At 40.1% G+C, this 20,898-nt stretch overlaps 2 protein-coding genes across 2 annotated transcripts in view; one reads left to right on the top strand and one right to left on the bottom strand.

Annotated features, from left to right (window-relative positions):
- Positions 1–5,807, top strand: part of tnni3k (TNNI3 interacting kinase) — a 12,725-nt gene extending 6,918 nt beyond the window's left edge. Inside the window, exons 19-25 of the mRNA XM_067597185.1 lie at positions 121–173; positions 588–720; positions 1,038–1,147; positions 2,482–2,541; positions 2,647–2,816; positions 4,990–5,069; positions 5,285–5,807. Coding sequence (XP_067453286.1) covers positions 121–173; positions 588–720; positions 1,038–1,147; positions 2,482–2,541; positions 2,647–2,816; positions 4,990–5,069; positions 5,285–5,364 — 686 coding nt within the window. The 3' untranslated portion in view covers positions 5,365–5,807. The remainder of the gene's footprint in view (positions 1–120; positions 174–587; positions 721–1,037; positions 1,148–2,481; positions 2,542–2,646; positions 2,817–4,989; positions 5,070–5,284) is intronic.
- On the bottom strand, positions 5,580–20,898 carry erich3 (glutamate-rich 3). The gene is made up of 14 exons (XM_067597184.1): positions 20,650–20,898; positions 18,767–18,860; positions 17,450–17,575; positions 17,265–17,336; positions 16,848–16,976; positions 14,998–15,156; positions 14,602–14,811; positions 13,837–14,017; positions 13,426–13,612; positions 12,683–12,915; positions 12,404–12,550; positions 11,794–12,168; positions 10,362–10,496; positions 5,580–10,254 (listed from the first exon to the last, which is right to left on the bottom strand). Exons 1-14 carry the CDS (start codon positions 20,667–20,669, stop codon positions 6,728–6,730), a joined length of 5,595 nt encoding a protein of 1,864 aa, XP_067453285.1. The 5' UTR covers positions 20,670–20,898; the 3' UTR covers positions 5,580–6,727.

Below are 20,898 nucleotides of genomic sequence, written 5' to 3'. Positions count from 1 at the left end.
ATCAGCTGACAAGAGTTTGTTTGCTGGCTCATCTCCTTGTAAGTGACTCTGGATGAGAGTACAGCTAAATGACTAAAATGCAAACGTTTGACCACTGCGTGTCCTTCCACCGCTCTGCAGAATCCAGATTTCTACAATCTGTGGAAGAGGACAACATGACCAAGCAGCCAGGGGTCAGTGCTGTCTCCTCTTTCTGATTTTGGGTGATTTGATGACGTATTCAGCTAAGTAAAACACACCTCCTACAGCACCCATTTTTCCACATTAGAAACAAAGTGTATCTTGAATCTTTTTGTTGGAGTTTAAGCCAGAGCTTCTGCTGGCACCTGCCATCAATTATCTACCAGCTAGGAAAACTGCCTTCATGCAGATTTTGTCTGAATGTGCTGATTCATCACTACCAAGAGTGCTTGGCCTGCAGTTTGGTGTTAAGTGTGTTACATCTCTTGAGAAATGCCTGTTGTGATGAACTACTTGCCCTTGCTGGGACATACTGTTTATGTCAGTAATTGGGCCTGTGTGTGTGTGTGTGAGTGTGTGTCTTTGAAATGGCCTGTGTGCATATATCTGTGTGTCTGCGTTTGCAGAACCTGCGCTGGATGGCTCCCGAGGTCTTCACCCAGTGTACTCGCTACTCAGTGAAAGCAGATATGTTCAGCTACGCCCTCTGTCTGTGGGAGCTGCTTACTGGAGAAATTCCCTTCGCTCACCTGAAACCTGGTAATTTTTCCTCACGTCAGTCATGGACTTAAACGGTTTGCATACCAGAGTTCAAACCGAGGGCATCTTGATATCACTCAAACAACAATGCATGTATTTAATTTGCCTTAAATAATGATTAAAAAAGAAAGCAAACATGCATCCCCTCCATGCGAAGCATTTTTGCATGGAGGGGAGCCTTAAAATTGACACATCAAAGCATCTGAGAGCTCAGATACTGAGGATCAATACCATCATTTGGATATTAAATCAATGCTTAGCTCTCAAGAAAACATTTTAAGACTTTTAAGAATTTTACAATGTTTTCCTGTCCTCAGCTGCTGCAGCAGCAGACATGGCCTACCATCACATTCGGCCTCCTGTTGGCTACTCCATCCCCAAACCCATCTCTGCACTACTGATGAGAGGCTGGAACGCCTGCCCAGAGGTAAATGACCTGGTTTCACATCTAATATTTAATTTGAGTCCTGATTATGAGCAACAATCACTCCAAGAATAACCTGTTCTCAGTTAATATACATTTTATATAATGTAGTTTATATCCACTATGTGTTGTATATGCTAAACCAAGGATTTCTTCATAGTTTCAAACTGTAAAATCATCTCACCAACAAAATCCTCTCATGTCTTCAGCTATTTAGACAAACTGAGGCTCTGCGAGGCAAACAATGCTGAGTCAGCTGCTACTGCAAGCGCGTGCAGCGGTAATGAATATGACAGTCGTGTCCCCAGATGATACATTATTGGCTGTTCATATTTAGAAGCACACATGATCTAGATGATCTTCCCTAAGTGCTGCCATGTTCATAATTGGCCACGCATGTTTTTCCTCGTCCTCATTAAGACACATTATTACACAGCGGAGCGTGTTGGCACATCTCTCCCTCTGTGGTATATATCTCCTTTGTTTTCCTAGTTAAGGCTGTTTAGATATCGTTGGAAGTGCCTCCCACGGTGATCGTCTCGCCCCAGTGCCACCTCATCAAGACACTTCTTTTAACAAGAGTGTGATCAAGGTTTCATGTACATGCTTCTGTACTGTACACTAGCTCTCGAGGGGTTTAGAGGTAGAACTCTCTGTGTTTACAGGCTTTGTACTGAAAAATATACAGTGGGGTCCAAAAGTCTGAGACCAGTTTCCCATCACTTGAATTGTTTAAGTCTGTAGAGACTGACTGAATGTGCGGTGTAAGCAGATTTTACAATACGGCTTTGACATCCATGTAATTTGAAATTGTAAAATGTTGTTCTTAACAGGCTTATGAAAATCACCACATACACCATCATACAAACATTTGAGGCAAAATAAATGCAGTTAGGTGATTTTTCTATTGAACAATAATCATTTGTTCATAGTCAGAAACTAAACTGAACACAATAATGTATGAAAAGCATTTAGAGAAATCAAATTACGAAAAGTTTACAGGAGTCTTCATTGTATTTCTTTCGGTTTGGTTTTATTTAAAAGCAGCATGCAGGCAGATCTTTTGGCAGCTGTGTGAGGATTTGATGTATAACTTATTGAACAGCTCCGGGGTGGCGGCGTTTTATCTTTTACAGTGAGGCGGGAGATCTGAGGATGGCTTTTGAAGCAGAGTTCACCTTTGCTTCATGCGTGGGTGGACTAAAATGAGCAGAACCTACAGTGTGTTAGAGAGAGTACAGCTGTGTGTTTGTCACTTTTGGGTTATACTGTAGCTTCTGGATTTTTGTGTTTAGCCTTGAAACAGAAATATTTGTAGTTTGTTTTTCCCTTTTCAGGACAGGCCTGAGTTCTCTGAAGTGGTTACCAACCTAGAGGAATGCTTGTGCAATGTTGAGGTATAAAATATTTCACGTTATTAATCGATAAGTAGGCTATGACATTTGTGCACCTGCTGATGTAGAGTATGTGTGTGTGTGTGTGTGTGTGTGTGTGTGTCACAGCTGATGTCTCCAGCCTCCAGTAACAGCAGCGGCTCCCTGTCACCCTCCCCCTCCTCGGACTGTCTGCTCGGGCGTGGAGGACCTGGCCGGAGCCACGTGGCCGCCCTGCGCTCCAGGTTTGAGCTGGAGTACGCTCTCAACACTCGCGCCTACGCCTTCTGGACTCAGAGGTAAGAGAACTCAAGTATCTCCTCAGACAGGTGAGGGTCGAGAGGGTGAGAATAATTTAATGCACAATGGCCATGTTCACATGCACCCAGTCATCAACTATTGACCGTCACTGCCTCTGGTTGGGGGCTTAATAAGCTTACATTGTTTAAATGGGGCTTTTCGATGAGTCTTTCTTTTGCGATGACAAAAAAACATATTTTTGATTGAACAAAAAAACATAATTTGTGTTTTTGGTTTGAACACAATTAAACAACAGTTTAGGCTTTTTTTTACATAAGTGTTATCAAAATTCATAGCTACTTTAGCCTTGTGCAACCAGACAGTTTATCCCATGACATGTAAGTTGGGAAACAACCATTCAAGAATATAATCTGCTAGACTAATGATTTGATGATAAAACAACCAAACCTCATTAACAACAAGTAAAACTAGGCATTGCAGGCATAAAATGAAGCAACTATCTGGCCTCTCAGTTCTCTGAAGTTTATTTAAAATTTTTATAGTTAGTTTTGGAGGAATTTGTCAATATTCTCACAACAGCCCAGATAGTGGTGTGTACATCCAATCAGGTGTAAAGAATCTTTGAACTGTCATTTATCTATTGTACTTGAAATGAGATCTTTCTCAAGCTAAAATGGATGAAAAACATGTGTTTGCTATCTTATGCAATGAACCCAATATTAACAGCTGTCATAACATTTGCTGTCTTGTTGGCATCCGGATGTTCACGTAATACTGTGTAAATTTGAGTTTGTGTGAAATTTGAAAGCAGCAAGGTTTTTATACAGTCACCCAGTCAATATTGAAATAAAATGGCATCTCACCTGTGTTTTTCATAATCATATCAAGATCACTTCAAGTTATGATATGTGTATTTGTTATCCAAAAACTGTTGTTAAACTGTTGTCTTGTTATTTAAAGGCCCATTGACATTTACAATGAGAACTATAACCATTACTAACAGGTAACAAAGAGGTTTCAGAAGTGGAGTCTCTCTCTCTTTTTTTTCCCTTTCAGTGAAGCTGCATTGAAAAGATAATGTGGCGGAGTGAGAAGTTAAACAATCTTATCTGGCAATTTATCCTGCCACTGGAACAGTTGGCTTTTAGCCATAATGAGTCATCGTTGCTCCAGTGACAGTACAACACTATGTTTGAAAAAAATACCACAGTTGACTTCAGTGAGCCTGCATTGGTTGAACATGCTGTGTGTTGTCTCTTTACCCTCAAAAATCTAAGATCAAACTAAAAATCTAGTTGTTGTTTTATACTGGTAGTCATAAAAACTCCAGTTGACTTAAATTACCTATATAGTTAATTAACATCATAGTTTATGTGGATAAGGCTTAAAACATGTTGCCGAAAACAACTTGAACCAAGGAGTTTGTGTGTTTTTACCATGAGAAATTCCATCCAGAGTGTTTGGTTTAAGACTTTGCAAACAGGAATTTCACAAACATCATGTCTAGGCTTGTTCTCATTCGGGCACACTTTGTAGAAACAGCTCCCTCTGAACCGATGTTGTGCCAGTAACATGTAGACCAATTAAGATACTTACTGCAACAGTGAGGATTGGAGTTGCTCGGATACCGAACAGGAAACAAAGGAAAGCAAATGCAATAAAACATGCATGGCATTCTGACCGAGGAGGAAGGTCTCTGTTAGACGCCTGGCTTGGAGCCTCTGCAGTTTGTGTGTGTGTGTTTGTATGTGTGTGAGAGAGAGAAGAGTCGGAGCCTGGTAACAGTCACTATGAATCCAGTAATAGGAGGTGGGGTTATTATGGTGTGGTGTCGACCTGCCAATAATTCCCTGGTGCTCCTAAAAAGTTAGACATGACTTCTCCAATTCAAGTCACATGGAGTTACAAGTTATTAATATATCATGTTCATATTCCCATTAAATAAATATCACTCATCATTAGTAAATATGAGTTTTTTCATTTTATGTAGCAGTGTGCCGACTGTGTCTGCGGTCGCCTTATCAAACTTGTCATCAATTTTGTATACTGTACTCCTGCAGAGAAAGTGAGAATGGCCTGGCTGTAGGTTGGACATCAGATATTGTATTACTTCTGTATTGTATTGTATTGTATTATATTACTTTCTCAACTAGTGCTGCAGTGGATTCATGAGTCAAGGCTGAGTTTACTACATTTATTTTTAATTTTCAGTGAGCGGAGACGTGCATCTGGAGGCCTTTCACTGGAGGAACTAAGAAGGAACATGCAGTTTTCTCCTATTGATCGAAACGGTTTGTCTGCAAATGCATGTCTACTAATGATTTTTGAAAGTGAAGCTGCTGCAGTGTTGCTCATTTATTTTTTAAAACTATTTGCTAAAACATTGCACCCTCTGCTTCTAGGTAATACATAGTAATATACAGTAGGTGTCAATAGTAGTTTTGTGGTTATTGTCAATGTCAAAAAATCAAGTGTCACAGTTGTCATTCCTTTGTTTCTGTTTCAGGGTATGTGTCTGATCCCATGAGCACTATGCGATTCTGCTCTTCCTACAGCAGCAGCGGCAGCTTCGAAGACAGTAACTAACTCTTCCAGGAGCTCCGAGCACTTTTTATTATGTGCTAACTAATTCAGACATTTGTCATTGTTATTGAGTTTTCACTGTATATATATGCAGGTGGTAGATGTAGTAGATATTGCCGACTAACTTGCTAACTAAGATGAGTATTTAGTTGTAGCATAATGTATAAAGACGAGTGGTTTGTGAATTTATACCTTACCTCCCAATATTTTTTGCCCCGTTTTACTTTAAGTTCATTTGATACAAACAATGTGTAAAATTCGTGCATTATTCAGTTCTTGTAAATACGTGACCAGCAGATTTTGTTTTTGTGTACATGCTTTGCATAAATCTGAAATGCAAGCTTTGAGAAGCCCAGTTAATGTATGCAATGATCCTGATGTTCAGTGTATACACATCTTAATCTTTTTGTTTGTCCAGAAGAAAAAAAAACAGAAAGTCCACTGTCCATCTCACTGTTTTTATTTTTTGAATGGCCAAATCACACAAGCATCCAGTCACTGACAGATATCTAATGAAAAGAAGCCTCATAAACTCATACTAGCCATATGAACCAGATGAAAAGGCAATACAAATAAATATTTAGTATATTTTTTGTCAAAAAGAGGTAGTATTAGCAGCAATAATGACACAAATAGTGCCTAGCTTTGACATGTCACTATGTTGTCACTGTTTTATCTAACTAATTATCAGCTTAATGATGATTTAATTATCCATGTTGGTTTAGCTTATCATTTCCTAACATGTCTACATACTGTCATCTAAACAATTATGTCAAAGCACTGACTAAAATTGTCATTAACACAGACAGTGCAATTACAGATTAAAGCTTATCTACTGTAGCATCGTGCTTCTACACGGAGAGTCAGTCAGTGGAAATGTAAGTGTGCTGGGGTCCATCAGGGCAAACTAAGCTGTAGGAGTCCGACAACAACTATGAATTATTCAATCATTTGTGAGCAAGAGTGGCAGAGTATCTGTTTACAGGTAATGGGCGATAGCAGCTGTAGCCTACTTGATACCTCATACTAACTATGTCTCTGACAATAGGAAGAGATGGTCTATTGTAAACATTCTCTACAGCGGTCAGAACTCATTACGCGGCTTCTTTTTGGTGATTGAAGGATGAAGACCATTTAAGAAGTCGTAAACATAGAAACCAAATGACACTTGAAGGCCTTCGTCAAAACTGAAATTATCTTGTATTCGATGTAACTGATTATGGTTTGACCAATCGATAAAACCACATTTGCTGACCACTAATACACAAAGTAGCCATCTTGATTGTCGAAACGCTCTTAAATTTCTGCAAGTTTTTAGTTAAGCAAAGCATCACTGTACCTTAGTGTCACTTTGACTTGTGCAGCTCTAATGTCCACTCTCAGTCCTCGTTGTCGTCAGCAAAGGATATGAACCGCGACCAAACAGTGTTTCGTCCACTGAGAACATGCTCAACCGGTCTTTACTGAGAGTGTGTTTGATGTCTTGGATCAGCTGCGTGTCTCTTCTGTCTCCGTTGATGCTGCTGTCAGACGGTTTGGGTTCAATCTCCTCTTGGCTTCCGTCGTCTGACTTGGCCGTTGTAAAATCAGTTATTTCTGTAACTTCTTGACTTTCTTCATCTGTTTTTTGCTGCGTTTCTTTGGCAGAATTCTGTTCATCTGCTATCGTGTCAGCAGAAGCCAATTCTGGACTCTCTGAGCACTGCTGATGCTCCTCAGTTTTAGGCAAAGACAGAAGATCTTTCCTCTCTTCAGGTGCTGTTTGTTTCTCATTCTCAGTCATTTTCTCCTCAGTTTGGTTCTCTGTGACACTCTCAGGTTTGCCACTGGCTCCTGAATGATTAGTACCTGCAATGCTTTCTACTTCAGTTTTGGAAATATCAGTCTCTTCGGTGTTCCTCTGCACTGGTCCATCTTGAATCCTGTCTTCTTCAAGAGATCCCCTGCTTCCTTTGCATTCGTCTGACCTAAGGTCTTCCCTCGAGAGCTCAGTTCCTGAACCTTGAACATTATGTTCAGTCTCTGTGTTTGGTGTTAAGTTTTTCACCTCAGTCTCGTCCACTTGCAGCGTATCTTTGCCAGGTTCATCATCTTCAGACTCATTGCTCTCGAGGTCCGACTGTACGACTTCCACTTCGGTTTTGCCCTCTGCCTCGTTTACATCTTTTTGCGTGTTCCCCTCTTCTGCATTTTCAACACCATCAGCAGCTTCTCCATCAGACATCTTCACTGTCTTAAGTGGACTCACTGATCTCAGCAGCTCTGTAGATTGTGTTGCTTCAGTGTTGGAGTTGGATGTTTGAGCATCTGAATCCCTCAATTCTTCTAAAGGTTCAACAAACGTCTCAAAATACTTGGACGTTTGATGCATGGTCACCCAGTTTGTGACCAGATCGGAGTTGTCTTCTTCTGCCAAGGCCTCCGGAGTTTCGTTACCTATTGCAGTCTTCTCTTCTGTGTTATCGGCATTGTTGTGTGGAAGCTCTGTTGACTGCACTTGAGGTTTGAGCAGCACACTCGCTCCTTCCTCCGAGGCCTTGCTCGCCTCCTCCGTGTCTGCTCTACCATTCTCTCCATCGGCTGCAGAGAGGTCAGCGGCAGCAGCGTTTTCATCAATGTGTGGGTGTTTGTCAGTGTTCGAGTCAGACTCCTCATTCTCTTTGTTATCTGTACTGTCTAAATCAATAGCTACAGCTGTTGAAGATGGTGCCCCATCCCCTGAAGAAGCAACTATCACCTCACTGACTTGGTTCTGGGTGTTATCGTTTTTTGAATCGCTGTCTTTATCATCGGAATCTTCTTTTATCTCCTCGGTCTCACTGTCCTTTTTGTCTGTATTTAGATAATCAGATTTAGTTTCCACTTTTATCTCAGTACCAGATATCATTGGCTCAAAGTCTTCTTTATTAGATTCATCTGGGTTTTCCACACCGGCCTCCCCTTCCTCAGCCTCACTTTCCACTTTATCAGTGGCGGGAGCCTGATCGATTCTGTCATCTTCATGTTTTTCAGCACCGTCTCCGGACTCCACAGTTACTTTCTCTTCCTCTATACTCTCATTTTCTGTTGGTTCCTCTGTTTTTCTCTCTTCTTCAACTTGCTCCACCGTTTTAACATCATTTTTGTCCTCAGTCAGAGCCTCTGCCTCATCCTCATTTGTGTTGCTCTCTGCTCCGGTAGACTTCTCCCTATTTTCAACAACGACTTCTCCCCTTTCACCATTCTCACTTTCTTTTTCAGCTTCTTCCTCAACGTTTTCAGCCTCCATCATGTTGTCTAGCGTCTCTTCAGTCGTTTTAGTTCGATTAGCATCTGCTGCTTCACTTTCGCCTACATCCTCTGACTCAACAACATTTTCATCAGATATTTTCACATTATCTTTGTCCAAGTCTTTGTGTAAACTTTTCTCAGGTTCTTCTGTAATCTCAGATACTTCTTCTCCCTCTACCGTCTTATCGCTATCAGTTATGATTTTCTTCTCTTCAGATTCTTCCTCATCTTTATTAACTACCTCACTTTCCTCAGCTTCATTGCCATTCTCTCCTTTCTCTGTCTCCTCTGCCCCATCACCCTTTTCTTCATCTGCATTTGTTTCATTTATTTCTTCACCTTCGTTAGTTTTATCAGCTGCGGCTCCCTTTCCTTCAGATTCTTCCTCACCATCTTTACTCTTGACACATTCACTATCCACATTATTACTGTCATCCTCGTCGTTCTCTGTCTTTTCTGATTCATCTGCCTTCTCCTCATTTGCAACTTTATCTTCCTCACTGAGGGTTTTTTCAGCTTGTTCTTCGTTTGACTTTCCTTCAGTGTTTGATTCAGTTTTAGTCCCTTCTGTAGTGTTTTCCTCATTTTCTATCATTTCTTCTGCCTTACTTTCGTCATTCTCTTCTTCTGTTTTATCTGTTTCATCCTTTTCTCTTTCCTCAGTGCTTTCACCTTCTGGTATCTCTTCTGGAGTTGTTTGTTTTTCTTCCTCTTTACTTTCCTCTTCAGATTTCTCCTCCTCCTCTACCTTATCATTTATTTTCACAGACTTTTCTGTTTCCTCTCCTGCATCACACACCTGCTTTTCACTGTCATCCTTACAAGCCTCTTCTCCTGACACCTCCTCTGCCTCCTCCTCTTTAACATCATCTTTACTGCTCTCATCCTTTGCATTGTCCCCACTTGTGTCTGCTGTCTGTTCGGCATGAACTGTGGTGTCTCTGCTCCCCTCCGAAGAGCTGCTCGAATTATCTGCCGTGACTTCTGTTTCTGATCCTGCAGTTCTGTCCACGCCGTCTTCCTGCTGCCTCTCTGTGTTGGTTACAGGTGCCTCTTCACAGCTGAGGGCCTCTCGCTCCTCCGAGGGCTCTGCTTTCATCTCCATTGTCTCGCTCGCTGTCGTCGCCTCCGCCTCTGCATTATCTGGCACTTCTGTCTCATCAGTCTTTTTATACAGCTCGGATACTGATGACTCATCCTCTCCGCTGCTTTTTGCCACTTTCCCCGTCTCGTCGGGCAGCGTCTCAGCCTCGTCTGCTGTTTTCTGCTCGTTTTCTTCATCTTTATCTGCAGCCTCAGTCTCAGCGGATTTAGCTGTTGTATTATCTTGAGATTCTGAGGCCTTGTCATCTTCTGCCATTTTCTCTTCAGATACAGGATTCGGGGCTGCATCTGCATCCCCTGTCACCTCTGATTCATCCTTCTCTGCTGGAGCTTCATCTTTGTCCTCTTCTGATGCAGCCTTCTCAACATCCTCATCCTTTTTAACCATCTCATCTTGGTAGTTCTCACTACTCTCGTGGGGCTCTTGTTCAGTTTCATCCTTCTGTTCTTTTGCTTCAGACATCTCTTCGTGACCCTCTACTACTTCAGCTTCAACAGCACTTTTCTCTAGAACGGCATCTGCAAATACAAATGAGAAAATGTTGTGTACAGGAAAAGCTTTTTTCAGCCACTATTGTTTTGTCCAGCTTGCTGAGTGTGATATGTTCAATTTAATGATTTGGTACCCCCGTTGTCTTGTTTATGTCCTTTATCTGTGGCCTCCTCCTCCTCCTCAGTACTGGTGTCGCTCAGTTCTGGCTCAGAGCTGCACTGGGACTCCTTCAGTATGGCCTCTGCCAGCTTCTCCTGTACAGATTTGGCTTGGGGAAAGAGAAGGAGACACGGCACATGTAATGGTATAAGTTCATGTCACCACAAGCTTGGCGTGGTGATGCAGGAGGCAGTGTTTGAAAAAGAAGCGACCCAATAAAGAAGCATGAATCCACAAACAACATTATGACTTTAATCTTTGAAGGGTCAAACATAAAGGAGCAACACAACATGCAAAATAATAATTAACATGCACACACACAAAAAAACACAAAAAAAACATGATTGAGTATATAACCAAAACAGAAACACACTTCAGAAACTTCATATTTTAAACCTGCGCTACATGGTTTAATGAAGTTAATATTAAACTAATATGAAAGAAAAAAAAGAAAAGAAAGACAGAAAATCACACACCTTTGGCACTTTAGTGTTTTGGCAAATTAATCCCAGAAGCACAGTTTGATATGTAAATAATTTTGGTTCTACTTCATTTGCAATTTAGAAATATGGACATGTAAGTTAGACGTCTACAGATATTAAAAGAAGTGCAGTACTGTAAGTAAGCTGCTAGTAATGCAGGAGTAGATTTGTTTGGGTACACTACATATCTGAATATACAGGAGATCATCACAGCTCACACTTTGTGTTTTTTGAAATACTAGGACTTCAAGTGTGTACAGTATGCAAATTCATACATCAGTGAAGACTTCCTCTATCTTTTCTGATTGCATTTTCACCCCCCAAGGGGCTTTGAAACCTTTGTTTTGAGTGTAATATTTCTGAAATCTTTATTTGTTTCACATCTTTTTTTTTTTACTTTAACCAAAACTATATAGTGCAGCTTTAAGACAAATAAAACATATAAAAAGCAAACATATGTTAAAAAAGAAGCTTTTTTAAGCCTGAAAATATTATCAGGAGTGATTAAAATACAATTAAAATATTGTTATGGGTGAAAATGTCTTATCAGTATCCAAATATGTCTGAACACATTTTGAATAAAACTGATCTTTGACATTAAACAAAGAGAAAATCATCACACATACATAAGAAAAGAAAGTACAATGACACACAAGTAATTTTTCCACTATTAAAATGTATTACAGTCATAATACTTTAAATATCACAATCTGACAATACTGTGGTACATTGAGAATTATCTAGTTGTTGTCTGGGTTGTATTATACATATCTGCACACATTTGGACACATAGAACTGACTATGACTCATCTTGGCTGCAGCCCTGGTTGTGATAATAGTGGAAAAACCTCCATAAAAGATGGACTGATACATTTTTTCATGGATGTGAAAACTCCAGAACTGTATTTTTTGGTTAATACTCACCCCTCTCCTGTTCCTCCTCCTGTTTGCTCTCATCTACTGTTTTCTCATCCTCTTTGTCTCCGGAGGTGTCATCACTCTGTTTATTCTCGTTCCCCGAGGGGACGCTGGCATCGGAGATGTCGATCTCTGTGCTGTCCCCGGCGCTGTCCTGTATATCTGAGTCCTTAGCAGCAGCAGGTTCTGCCGCGGTGGCAGCAGCAGCTTCTTCTGGCTTTGGTTCATCTTTTTCATCTGATGGAGCAGCAGTTTCCTCTTGATCGACTTCTGTAGGTTGCTCTACTTTTTCGTTCTCTCTGGAGTCTTTGGGGGCTTCAGTATCGCTCTCCTCCCTGTCGCTGCCTGAGCAGCTGGAGCCTGAGTGAGACTTTGCGTCTTCTGTGCAAGACAGATGGAGAATTTTAAGTCATTCAACAAACTTTTTCAGCCTGTAAAATAAATTCACTCACTGGGATCTAGGCCTGATAGATCAGGAATGAGTGCTTGAATGCCCGCAAATAGATACTAAGTGATTAAAAGCAGGTGTCAAATAAATAAATTATGCCTGATGAAATGTCACCTTTCATCAGGCAAAATTTGTCACCCATGTTTTCAAAGAAGGAGATTCACCCACCATCCTTCTCGTCATCTTCAGTCTCAGAGGCATCTCTCTCTCGAACTTGCTTTTCAGTTTCTATGGGTGGAGATGGGGATTTCTTTTCCTTTTCCTCAGCGTCTTCTACGGGACCTTCATCATCTGCTTCAAAGTCCTCTTCATAATCTAAATAAGGACAACACACAGAGAATTTAATTGAGACACGTTATGGAAAAATATCTGTGAAGTCTGTTACCTGTATTAATTTCTAATTGATGCAGTCATGTTTTATGTACTCTGGTGTTTCAGTCGTTATACCGTCTCGGAGTTTGTCTTCCTCAGGAGCTGTTTCTTCTTTGACTTGAGTCGCTAAGTCCTGCGGCTGGCTGGTTTCACACTCGGAGTGGGAGCCAGCGTCCTCCCCAGTCCTCTCCATCTCCATCTCAGTAGTAGTCTTTGGGCTGGAGACAGTCTCCTCTCTTCCTCCATCATCTTTGACCCTTTTCGGTGGAGGAGTGGGCTTCTTGTCTAGTCCCATTGCTATGATGCACCTGAAAAATAATAATAATGTACTGTAAGAACTCAGGAATAGGTTGACACTTTGGGAAATACTTTTTTAAGATATGTTTTTAAGAGAAAACAGGTGCACTTCTCCCTCACTGAAAATATGCCGGGTAGTCTGCCTTTAAAAAAAAGTGTCTATATTCTCTGTAACAAAATCAGGGAAAAAATGGCGCTCAATACTTCAATACTTAAAATAAGGCTGTTGTCTGCCTTTATTGTAAATAAATTCATCTAAAGGATGAGCGCTGCCTTTTTTGTTCTGGAGAATATAGACACGTACTTGTTTTCTTGCTGAGAGTTGGATGAGAAGATTGATACCATTCTCTCCGGTCAGAGTGGTAGTGGTATTGGTAAGAAAGCAAATAACTCATAGAAAACTCAAACATTTCTGCTTTTTATTGTAATTTTATCTCAGTTTTCTTCTCTCAGCTGTGTTTATTTTCAACAGTTGTTTTCTTTCATTAGACAAACGGTGTGCCTTTAAACGGCAACCTTACTTGTAGCAGGGTGAGGCCCCCTCTATGCCAGAGAAGCCAAAGTGTCCGTGCCTGCCGCCGAGTCTGGAGCCCTTCCTGTGTTTGAACTCACAGCAGGAGCTCAGCCGTTCCACCTGCAGCCCGTTCAGGAAGAAGGTCAAGCTGAAGGGGAAACCTCGGTGTCGCCGCGAAATGAACTGGAACATCTCTGAGGTAAAGATGGAGGATGTAGGTGAGAGGTGGGAATGTTTTCAGGAGAAGTTTGTCAAACTGCGACATTGTCGTTGCAGAACAGACATCCTAAATCCTGTGAGGCACCTTTACACATCTTTACATATGGCTAATCGCAATAATAATACACAACTCCAGCTAATGTTTACTTATAGACTAAGAAACCCTTTACTAGAACCATTACCAGATCCTCACACTGACCTCCCTCACGGAGCTTGCCCTTGTACACACACAGGTTTTCTCCTCCACAGTGTTGCTGAAACACCTTGACTTCATCCCGCATGTCACTCAGGTCGTGGGAGAGATGCACCGTTTTGCCAAAGTACACCATGTTCACACACACTCTGCTCTGGAGCACAGAGCTCCTCAGCATGGGCGGCTCCTGGGTGGAAAAAAGGGCAGGATGTTCAGGAAATGACTAAATTGGATGATATTTATCTCCATAATGATAATATATTATGCATATTATTCTTTCAATATATATATATAAGTGCATGATATTTTCATGTTGTGTCTGATATTTGTTGATATTTGTCCTGATTATTTACAGTATGACCAGTTATTCTGGACTTTGCTGGTTGGTTGATTGAACTTTATGGGATTCAGACAAATTATTGACAATTACGACTTTAGTAAATTTAGTTCTGTAAGATATTCATATCCATTGTTTAGTTCTTTGATTTGTTTAATTGTCCAGCTAGAGTTAAGCTAATATACTGCATTAAACATTAACCTGTGACTATAGATTAAGTAATAGAAAATGCTTGGGATCCCTCTATGCGACGCTGAATTTTCATTTTGGCAGAGCTTGTTGCTCAAAGTTTGTAGTTTAAACATACGAAATTATAAAAAACACAAAGAATTTAGTATGACCTCCTCTGTCTAGTTCTTGCGAAAATCAATTCAAAGCTTCTAAGTTTGTTGTGGAAAGTTCGGTTGCCAGGGAGAACAAAGAGAGAAAAAGACCTCATGGACGTCAGCTCCACTGGAGGCGGTGGTGGGGCGCAGTCGGCGGCCTCTGACAGTGCCGCTGGGAGTGACCTTCATGCCCCTCTCTTTCCTCTTCGTGGCCGGAGGCACTGGGGTGACAAAGTTGTTGATGACTGGGAGGCAGTAGGGTGAGATACCACGAGAGGCATCCGTCATGTTAAAACGTCTCCGGGACTCCTTGTCCATCTAGGAGAGAAGTTAATGAAATAACATTGTGAAAAGACGTCAGTGTGTGACAACCAACAGTTACCTTTAGTGCACTAATTAAGTTTCTGCATCTCTAAAAGGTAGTTTCCACGTCCTGTGTACAAGTGGCCACATGAATGGGGTGAATGAAAAAGTGAGCGCGTGTCTCGTGTGTCACGGTCTCACAGTGCAGTTGAATGGCTGGTCGTTCTCATTGGAGGACTCGTGGAGTCTGTAAGGGGAGCTGCGTCTGAGTGAAGCTGTGTTGCCGTTGCTTTGGATCGGCTTCAGACGCACCGGCCTCTGCATCTTCCCTGGAGCCGTGTTGGGTCGAGACGAGCTCGGCTGCAGCACACATAATGCACATACTGTACAATCAGCATTCTGCTAATCACAGACGCTACTGATAGCATAATAATAATAACATAAATTCACCTGTTTCTCAGTGTGAAATACATACAGTACAGTGAATGAATGCAAAAAAAACTGCATAAAGACAAATATTTATCAATATGGCAGTCTATTTTTTTGTCATTTCTTGTTCCTTTATTGGACAGCAACAGTAGACAGATGATAGTAAAATAAGAGGGAAGAGATGGGGATTTTCCCCAGCTAAGTATTAACCATGCACCTAGTGGTTCATGATCAGCACCTTAACCCTGGGCCACCAAGGTGCCCTGTGTGCTTGCAAAATGCATTTTACAGTATTCAGAGGAGATTTAGACAACAAGCCAAACAACCTCCATGTTTGTGCACAAAGTCAAACAGATAATTTGCTTCAGTATAATGTAACTGCAGACTAAACTTATAAAGATGCAGACAATTCAAAATAAAGAACATAACAATATTAATGCGTATTACATATTTTCATTGTATATTTTATATATTTTCCTGATTTGGTTCATAATGTGCATAATTGGTCTTTTTCCTGGGTATTTTTGTGATTAACTACTACTTTTTTTGTCTTTTTTTTGTCATGTATGCATACTGCAGCATCATTTTAAATACTATATATTGTGGTGTTTCAATTTTGGGTTGAGTTCTATGAAATAAACTTATAAAGTGCTTTTCAACTTAAGCAGGGAATGTGCACACATACACAAACAACACTCCATCTGCTCTATTCTCATTTTTTCTTTGCTAGATTTTGTCAAAATTTGCTGCGAAAGTGTAACACTATAACCCTCATTTCCAAGCAGGGATCATTAAAGGTACATTTTTTCAATTAATTCATGATAAATGACACAACAGGTGTGTGATAAATCCATATAACAAATCTTCACAGAAGCACCTTGACATTTTTCCAACATATCACGGTTGATATCTTTCAAAAAACAGCTCATGTTTGCAGACTTGATAAATGGGATTTCCCAAAGATTAAGACCAGGATTACCAGCTCCATTTATTCTGGCATCAAGGTCTGTGGCTTTTTATGTTTCAAAGAAAACATTCAGCTAATCCCACTACTTCACTTAAAACACTCTCGTCTGTATACAGAGCAAACAGCGGCACAGAGCAGCTTCAAACTAAAGTCAGTGTAAACACGTTACTATCAGCAAGCACAGATCATTTCTTCCATTACAGACAGACATTCATGTTGGATTTAGACACCACTTGACTGTGACTGGCTTTATGTGATTAAAATACATCTTTATTTACTGTCCAATTCAATGAAGTCTTGATACTTAGTTCATTTTACTAATGAGTACACTACAATTAAAATCAAATCAAAATATGTTTTTCATCTTATAAAACACAGGTTTGATTGACCAGTTTACACTGATTGGCTTTTTAAAGGCTACTTAACTAAAGGTTAGAGTCATTTTTTAACTGTGACATGGCATTTAAAAACCTTTACCTGATGGAGAGGCTATAATTAAAGGCCAACATTTTAAACAAGGGACAAAGAAAGTGGATCAAAACTTGGAAAAGTTTGGCTGGAACTTCTGATTAGTGGTTGATCTTGCTTTTGAGGGACCACAGGTGACACAACATATTTAATGGTAACATGCACCAAGACTAGCATTATGACTCACAGACTCAGAGGATTCAGAGTGCTCCCCCTCTGGCCCAGAGTGCTGTTTTCGGACACCCCTTGCACCCGTGGGTGGGCGAGGAGATAGGATGCGGATGATTTCTTCTTCATACCTTTTAGAGCGCTCCACCTTCGAAAAAAAGAGCACTCGTTGCTTTATATGAAGAGTTTTGTTTCCAATTGAGATATATTAACACAAAATAATTTATGCTACTAAAATTGATAATAGCAAATCCTTGACGACTAAAACAGACCTCGTTATCCTTCCAGATACTTAAGATTATTCATAAACTGTCCAACAATCACTTGGAAATGAACTCTTTCTAACAGACTGACGTCATGAACAGTATTTTGTTTCATATCATTCAAGAGTCATCAGTTTAGAAAACAGTTCGGTATTTAAATGTAAATGACGTACCTTGATCTTATGCACTCTTTCCCTCCTTGCAAACTCCTCCAGTTTTCTTTTGATCTCTATTTGATGGAGACGCTGTAAGAGAGGGGCAAAGAGCAAATTAGCATAATTTACTATGCGAGGAGAAGCAGAGATGAGCTGACAGGGTTTTAACTGTTTTTGTCTCTGGTACACTGTGTTCCTCCCACCTCCATCTCCAGCACCTTGTGGAAAATGGCCTGGGCCAGGCATTCTCTAACGTGTCTCTGGTGGGCTCTCTGGATCACCTTGTGTCTGTACTCCTTGTCTGGAACAATACGCCCACTCCTGGTGATCTAATAGCAACAACAGTCTGAGCAGCATTCAATCAATATGGGTGTTTTTACACAGAGATAACACTGACTGACTTAATTGGTTGATTTTTTTTCAATTGATCATTTAATGTGTTAAAAATTGTGACAAATATTTATCACATTTTCCCCGAGTCCAACGTGACATTTTTCAAATTGCTTGTTTTGTCTGAACAACAGTGCACAACAACAAAAGTTTCAACTTACAATAACTGGATCTGGCTTCTCAAATCTGAGCATCTGATGCTTTTTTGTTTTCTGTTTGGTATTTTTTTCTTAAGCTGGCAAAATTCTATATTTGTCTTATTGTCAACAAATTACATGAAAAGACCAAAACCAGCAAGTTTGTCAAGTATCAGATCTGCAAATTTGTTACTCTCAGTGGTGGGATGGATGAAATTTGTAGTTGTCGTCATCATCATTATCTTCATCATCATCATCAGGGCCATGGCCAGGATTTTATAAATGCTGAGGTATAAATCTATGTCTGCCAAGCACCAACTTAACTTCCTGAAGATTTTTTCAGATTTTTTTCACCCATTTAAGTATTGGAACTATATTTTCTGTACATGCTGTTAGAGCTGCAAGGATTAGTCAATTAATCAATTAGTCAATCAATAGAAAAATAATCTACAACTATTGATAATTTAATAGTTGTTTTAGTCATTTTCTAAGCAAAAATGCCCAAAATCTGCCTCTTTGCTTTGTACATGTATAGTAAACTGAATATTTTTGGATTTCAGACTGTTGGTCAGACAAACTAAGACATCGGAAGACATCACCTTAATATTATATATTATATTATTATATTATACTATTATATTATGTAGACAAAATCATTAATCGAGAAAATAATCAGCAGATCAATCAATAATGAAAATAATCATTAATGCAGAACTAAATGCTGTCTCCCTGAATCTGTTTCACATCTTTCACACTGCCAGAATATAATTCTGCAGGGAGAAACGCCAAATCCCTTTAATTTAATTTGTTTCAATATTCTTTTAAAAAAAATCCTATTCAGTCTAAATAAATATAAAAATCTACAGTATGTCATTTATGTGTAACTGCAGACTGTAAATTCCTCCATCCAGAACACACAACACTGAGGACATGACCTCAGTGTACTCAGTTGTAGCTACAGCTCTTATCATCACCGTCATCGTGTTGACGTACCAGTCCTGCTCTCTGCAGGTGTCTCCTGATCCGAGTGTTGCTGAAGTATCCAGCGAGATGTTTGTCTGTGAGACTGTTGTAGGCTGAAATAAGTCTACAGAAACAAGAGCAGTCAGAGCACAAAGAAACACTGAATTTGCATGTTAGCCTGAATGTCATCGCTTTATGAAGCAGATCAGGATTTGAAACTTTGCCACTAGAGTCTCATTCTTAATCAGTCTGTTTACTGGGACACTACACCGTGTTTGTTAGTCTTGACCTCATTAACGAGACATTAGGTCTTCCACAGCTCAGCCTCTTTTTCTTCCAACACAGATTTGATTTCCTCCAGCATTTGTGTACGAGACAACAGGATCTTACAACTATAGGGTCTGTTACCGGTGTCTGATTACACGCAGGAATTAGAGGGGACGGCACACTTAACCCTGTCTGCCTCCTCTCTGTGCACCTGGCATTGTTGTCTCTGGAGCTCAGTTTTCTCTTTGGACTGTTGTCACTCATGCTCATGTGTATGGTGGTTAAACTATCGTCGGTCATTTTTGGAGTGACTTTCTCTGAGCTAGTGCTGCTTTGAGGGGGCATGTGACTCAGAAATATATCATGCTAACGTGTGAAAGCGGCTAACACAAACAGACTGACACTATCTTTGTGTGTCTGCATCTGGTTCTTGTCATGTGGGTCGTTTGTGTTGACGGTGCAGTTCTTTGTTTTATACTTATTCTATATGAAACTACTCAAGTACTGTTCTAGAGTACAGTTTTAAGGTACTTGTACTTTACTTACTTATTCAAATTGTACTTATTATACTTCTATTAACTCCACTACATTAGTTACTTTTTATATTAAGATTTTACATAAAAACAAACTATTAGCTTAAAGAATAGAAGACTTTATTAAAGACTAAATCAGCTGATCCCAACCTTTTTGACTTGTGTCTACTCGGGGCCTCTGTGTCACATTTCAGATGAAGTTGTTTGCAGTTCCACCAAAGAGACATTTCCACTCTAAACTTCTCAGATAATGTCATTTAAAGGATTGTTTGAGGCCCCAAGAGGTCGTATTTATATTCACAACGAAACCAAAAAATAGAGAAAATATGAATACAAATGCATATAGCAGAACAAATTGTTTCCTTTTTCCTACCTTAATAATCATCTCACAGGCCCTCTGATTTGTCTTGTGACCTTTTTAACGGGGCACGACCCCCCGGTTGGGAACCACTGTAGTAAACTACCAGTAAACTGTATATAAAGTGGTTGCAGACAGGCTAATACGTAGCTAAGTAGTAAATCAGCTCCACCTCGAGCAGCTGTTTGTGATATTAGAGAACATTTTTACATCATTGTTCTCACTTTCATTGAAAAACATATTAAAATGATTATAGTGTGATTTTTGTGCTGATCTGTACCAAACAAAGATATTTTCTTAAATCAGTAGAACATGATGTGTAGGCCTGGACATCTCTGCTGCACAATATTTAATTTAAAAAGGCTATTTTGACAAACATTTTGCCTCCTGCGATTTGCAAATTGCAGTAGGCCATATTACATACAGGAGCAGAAAGTATTTTACCTTTAATATATTAGTACATTTTGCTGATAATTCATCTGTGCTTTTTACTTTGACTTGTAATACTTTTACTCAAGTACTTCTTGTACTTAATTAAGTACCATTTGAGTATGCAAAAGTTGTTAATTCCTTCATAGTAACTAGATTGTGAGACATTGTACTACAACAATATATTTGTATTATGCTAATAAATTCATCTCAGGGTTTCTCAAGTGACTAAAAACTTGATAAAATTGCTTTTTTTTCCACATAAAATCATACCCTGGATCTCATTTCCCTCCACTCTTGGATATAAAAAATGAAATTGCACCTACCCTGGGCTGAGGTGACTCATGATTTTCAGCTCCCCCCTGTGTTTCAGGCTCGGTCCTCGCTGGAAGACGACTTTAGGTCACTGTGAGAGCAAATTAACCCGCAGAGTTGTCCTAAAGTGGGGCAGTGAATTTTGCAGCTGAGCCGGATTGAGGTTGCACTCCTCCAGGAGCGGAACTGATGACAGTCGCTGGTTGCCATGGGAGATCACGTGACAACGCTGCCAAGGAGGCTGGTTTCCACTTACACAG

This window comes from Thunnus thynnus, chromosome 8 (assembly GCF_963924715.1).
Source record: "Thunnus thynnus chromosome 8, fThuThy2.1, whole genome shotgun sequence".
NCBI classification, from domain to species: Eukaryota; Metazoa; Chordata; class Actinopteri; order Scombriformes; family Scombridae; genus Thunnus; species Thunnus thynnus.
Note: the sequence above shows the minus strand (reverse complement) of the source record. Positions and strands in the feature narration are given on the sequence as shown.

What these genes read in the sequence shown, in the direction of transcription:
- erich3 (XM_067597184.1), bottom strand. Translation starts at nt 20,669, where the DNA reads ATGAGTCACCTCAGCCCAGG. An exon ending in ACAAGGTGCTGGAGATGGAG is followed by an intron (nt 17,337 to 17,449) that starts GTGGGAGGAACA and finishes CCTCTCTTACAG; the next exon opens with CGTCTCCATCAAATAGAGAT. An exon ending in ACTCTGAATCCTCTGAGTCT is followed by an intron (nt 15,157 to 16,847) that starts GTGAGTCATAAT and finishes TGTGTGCTGCAG; the next exon opens with CCGAGCTCGTCTCGACCCAA.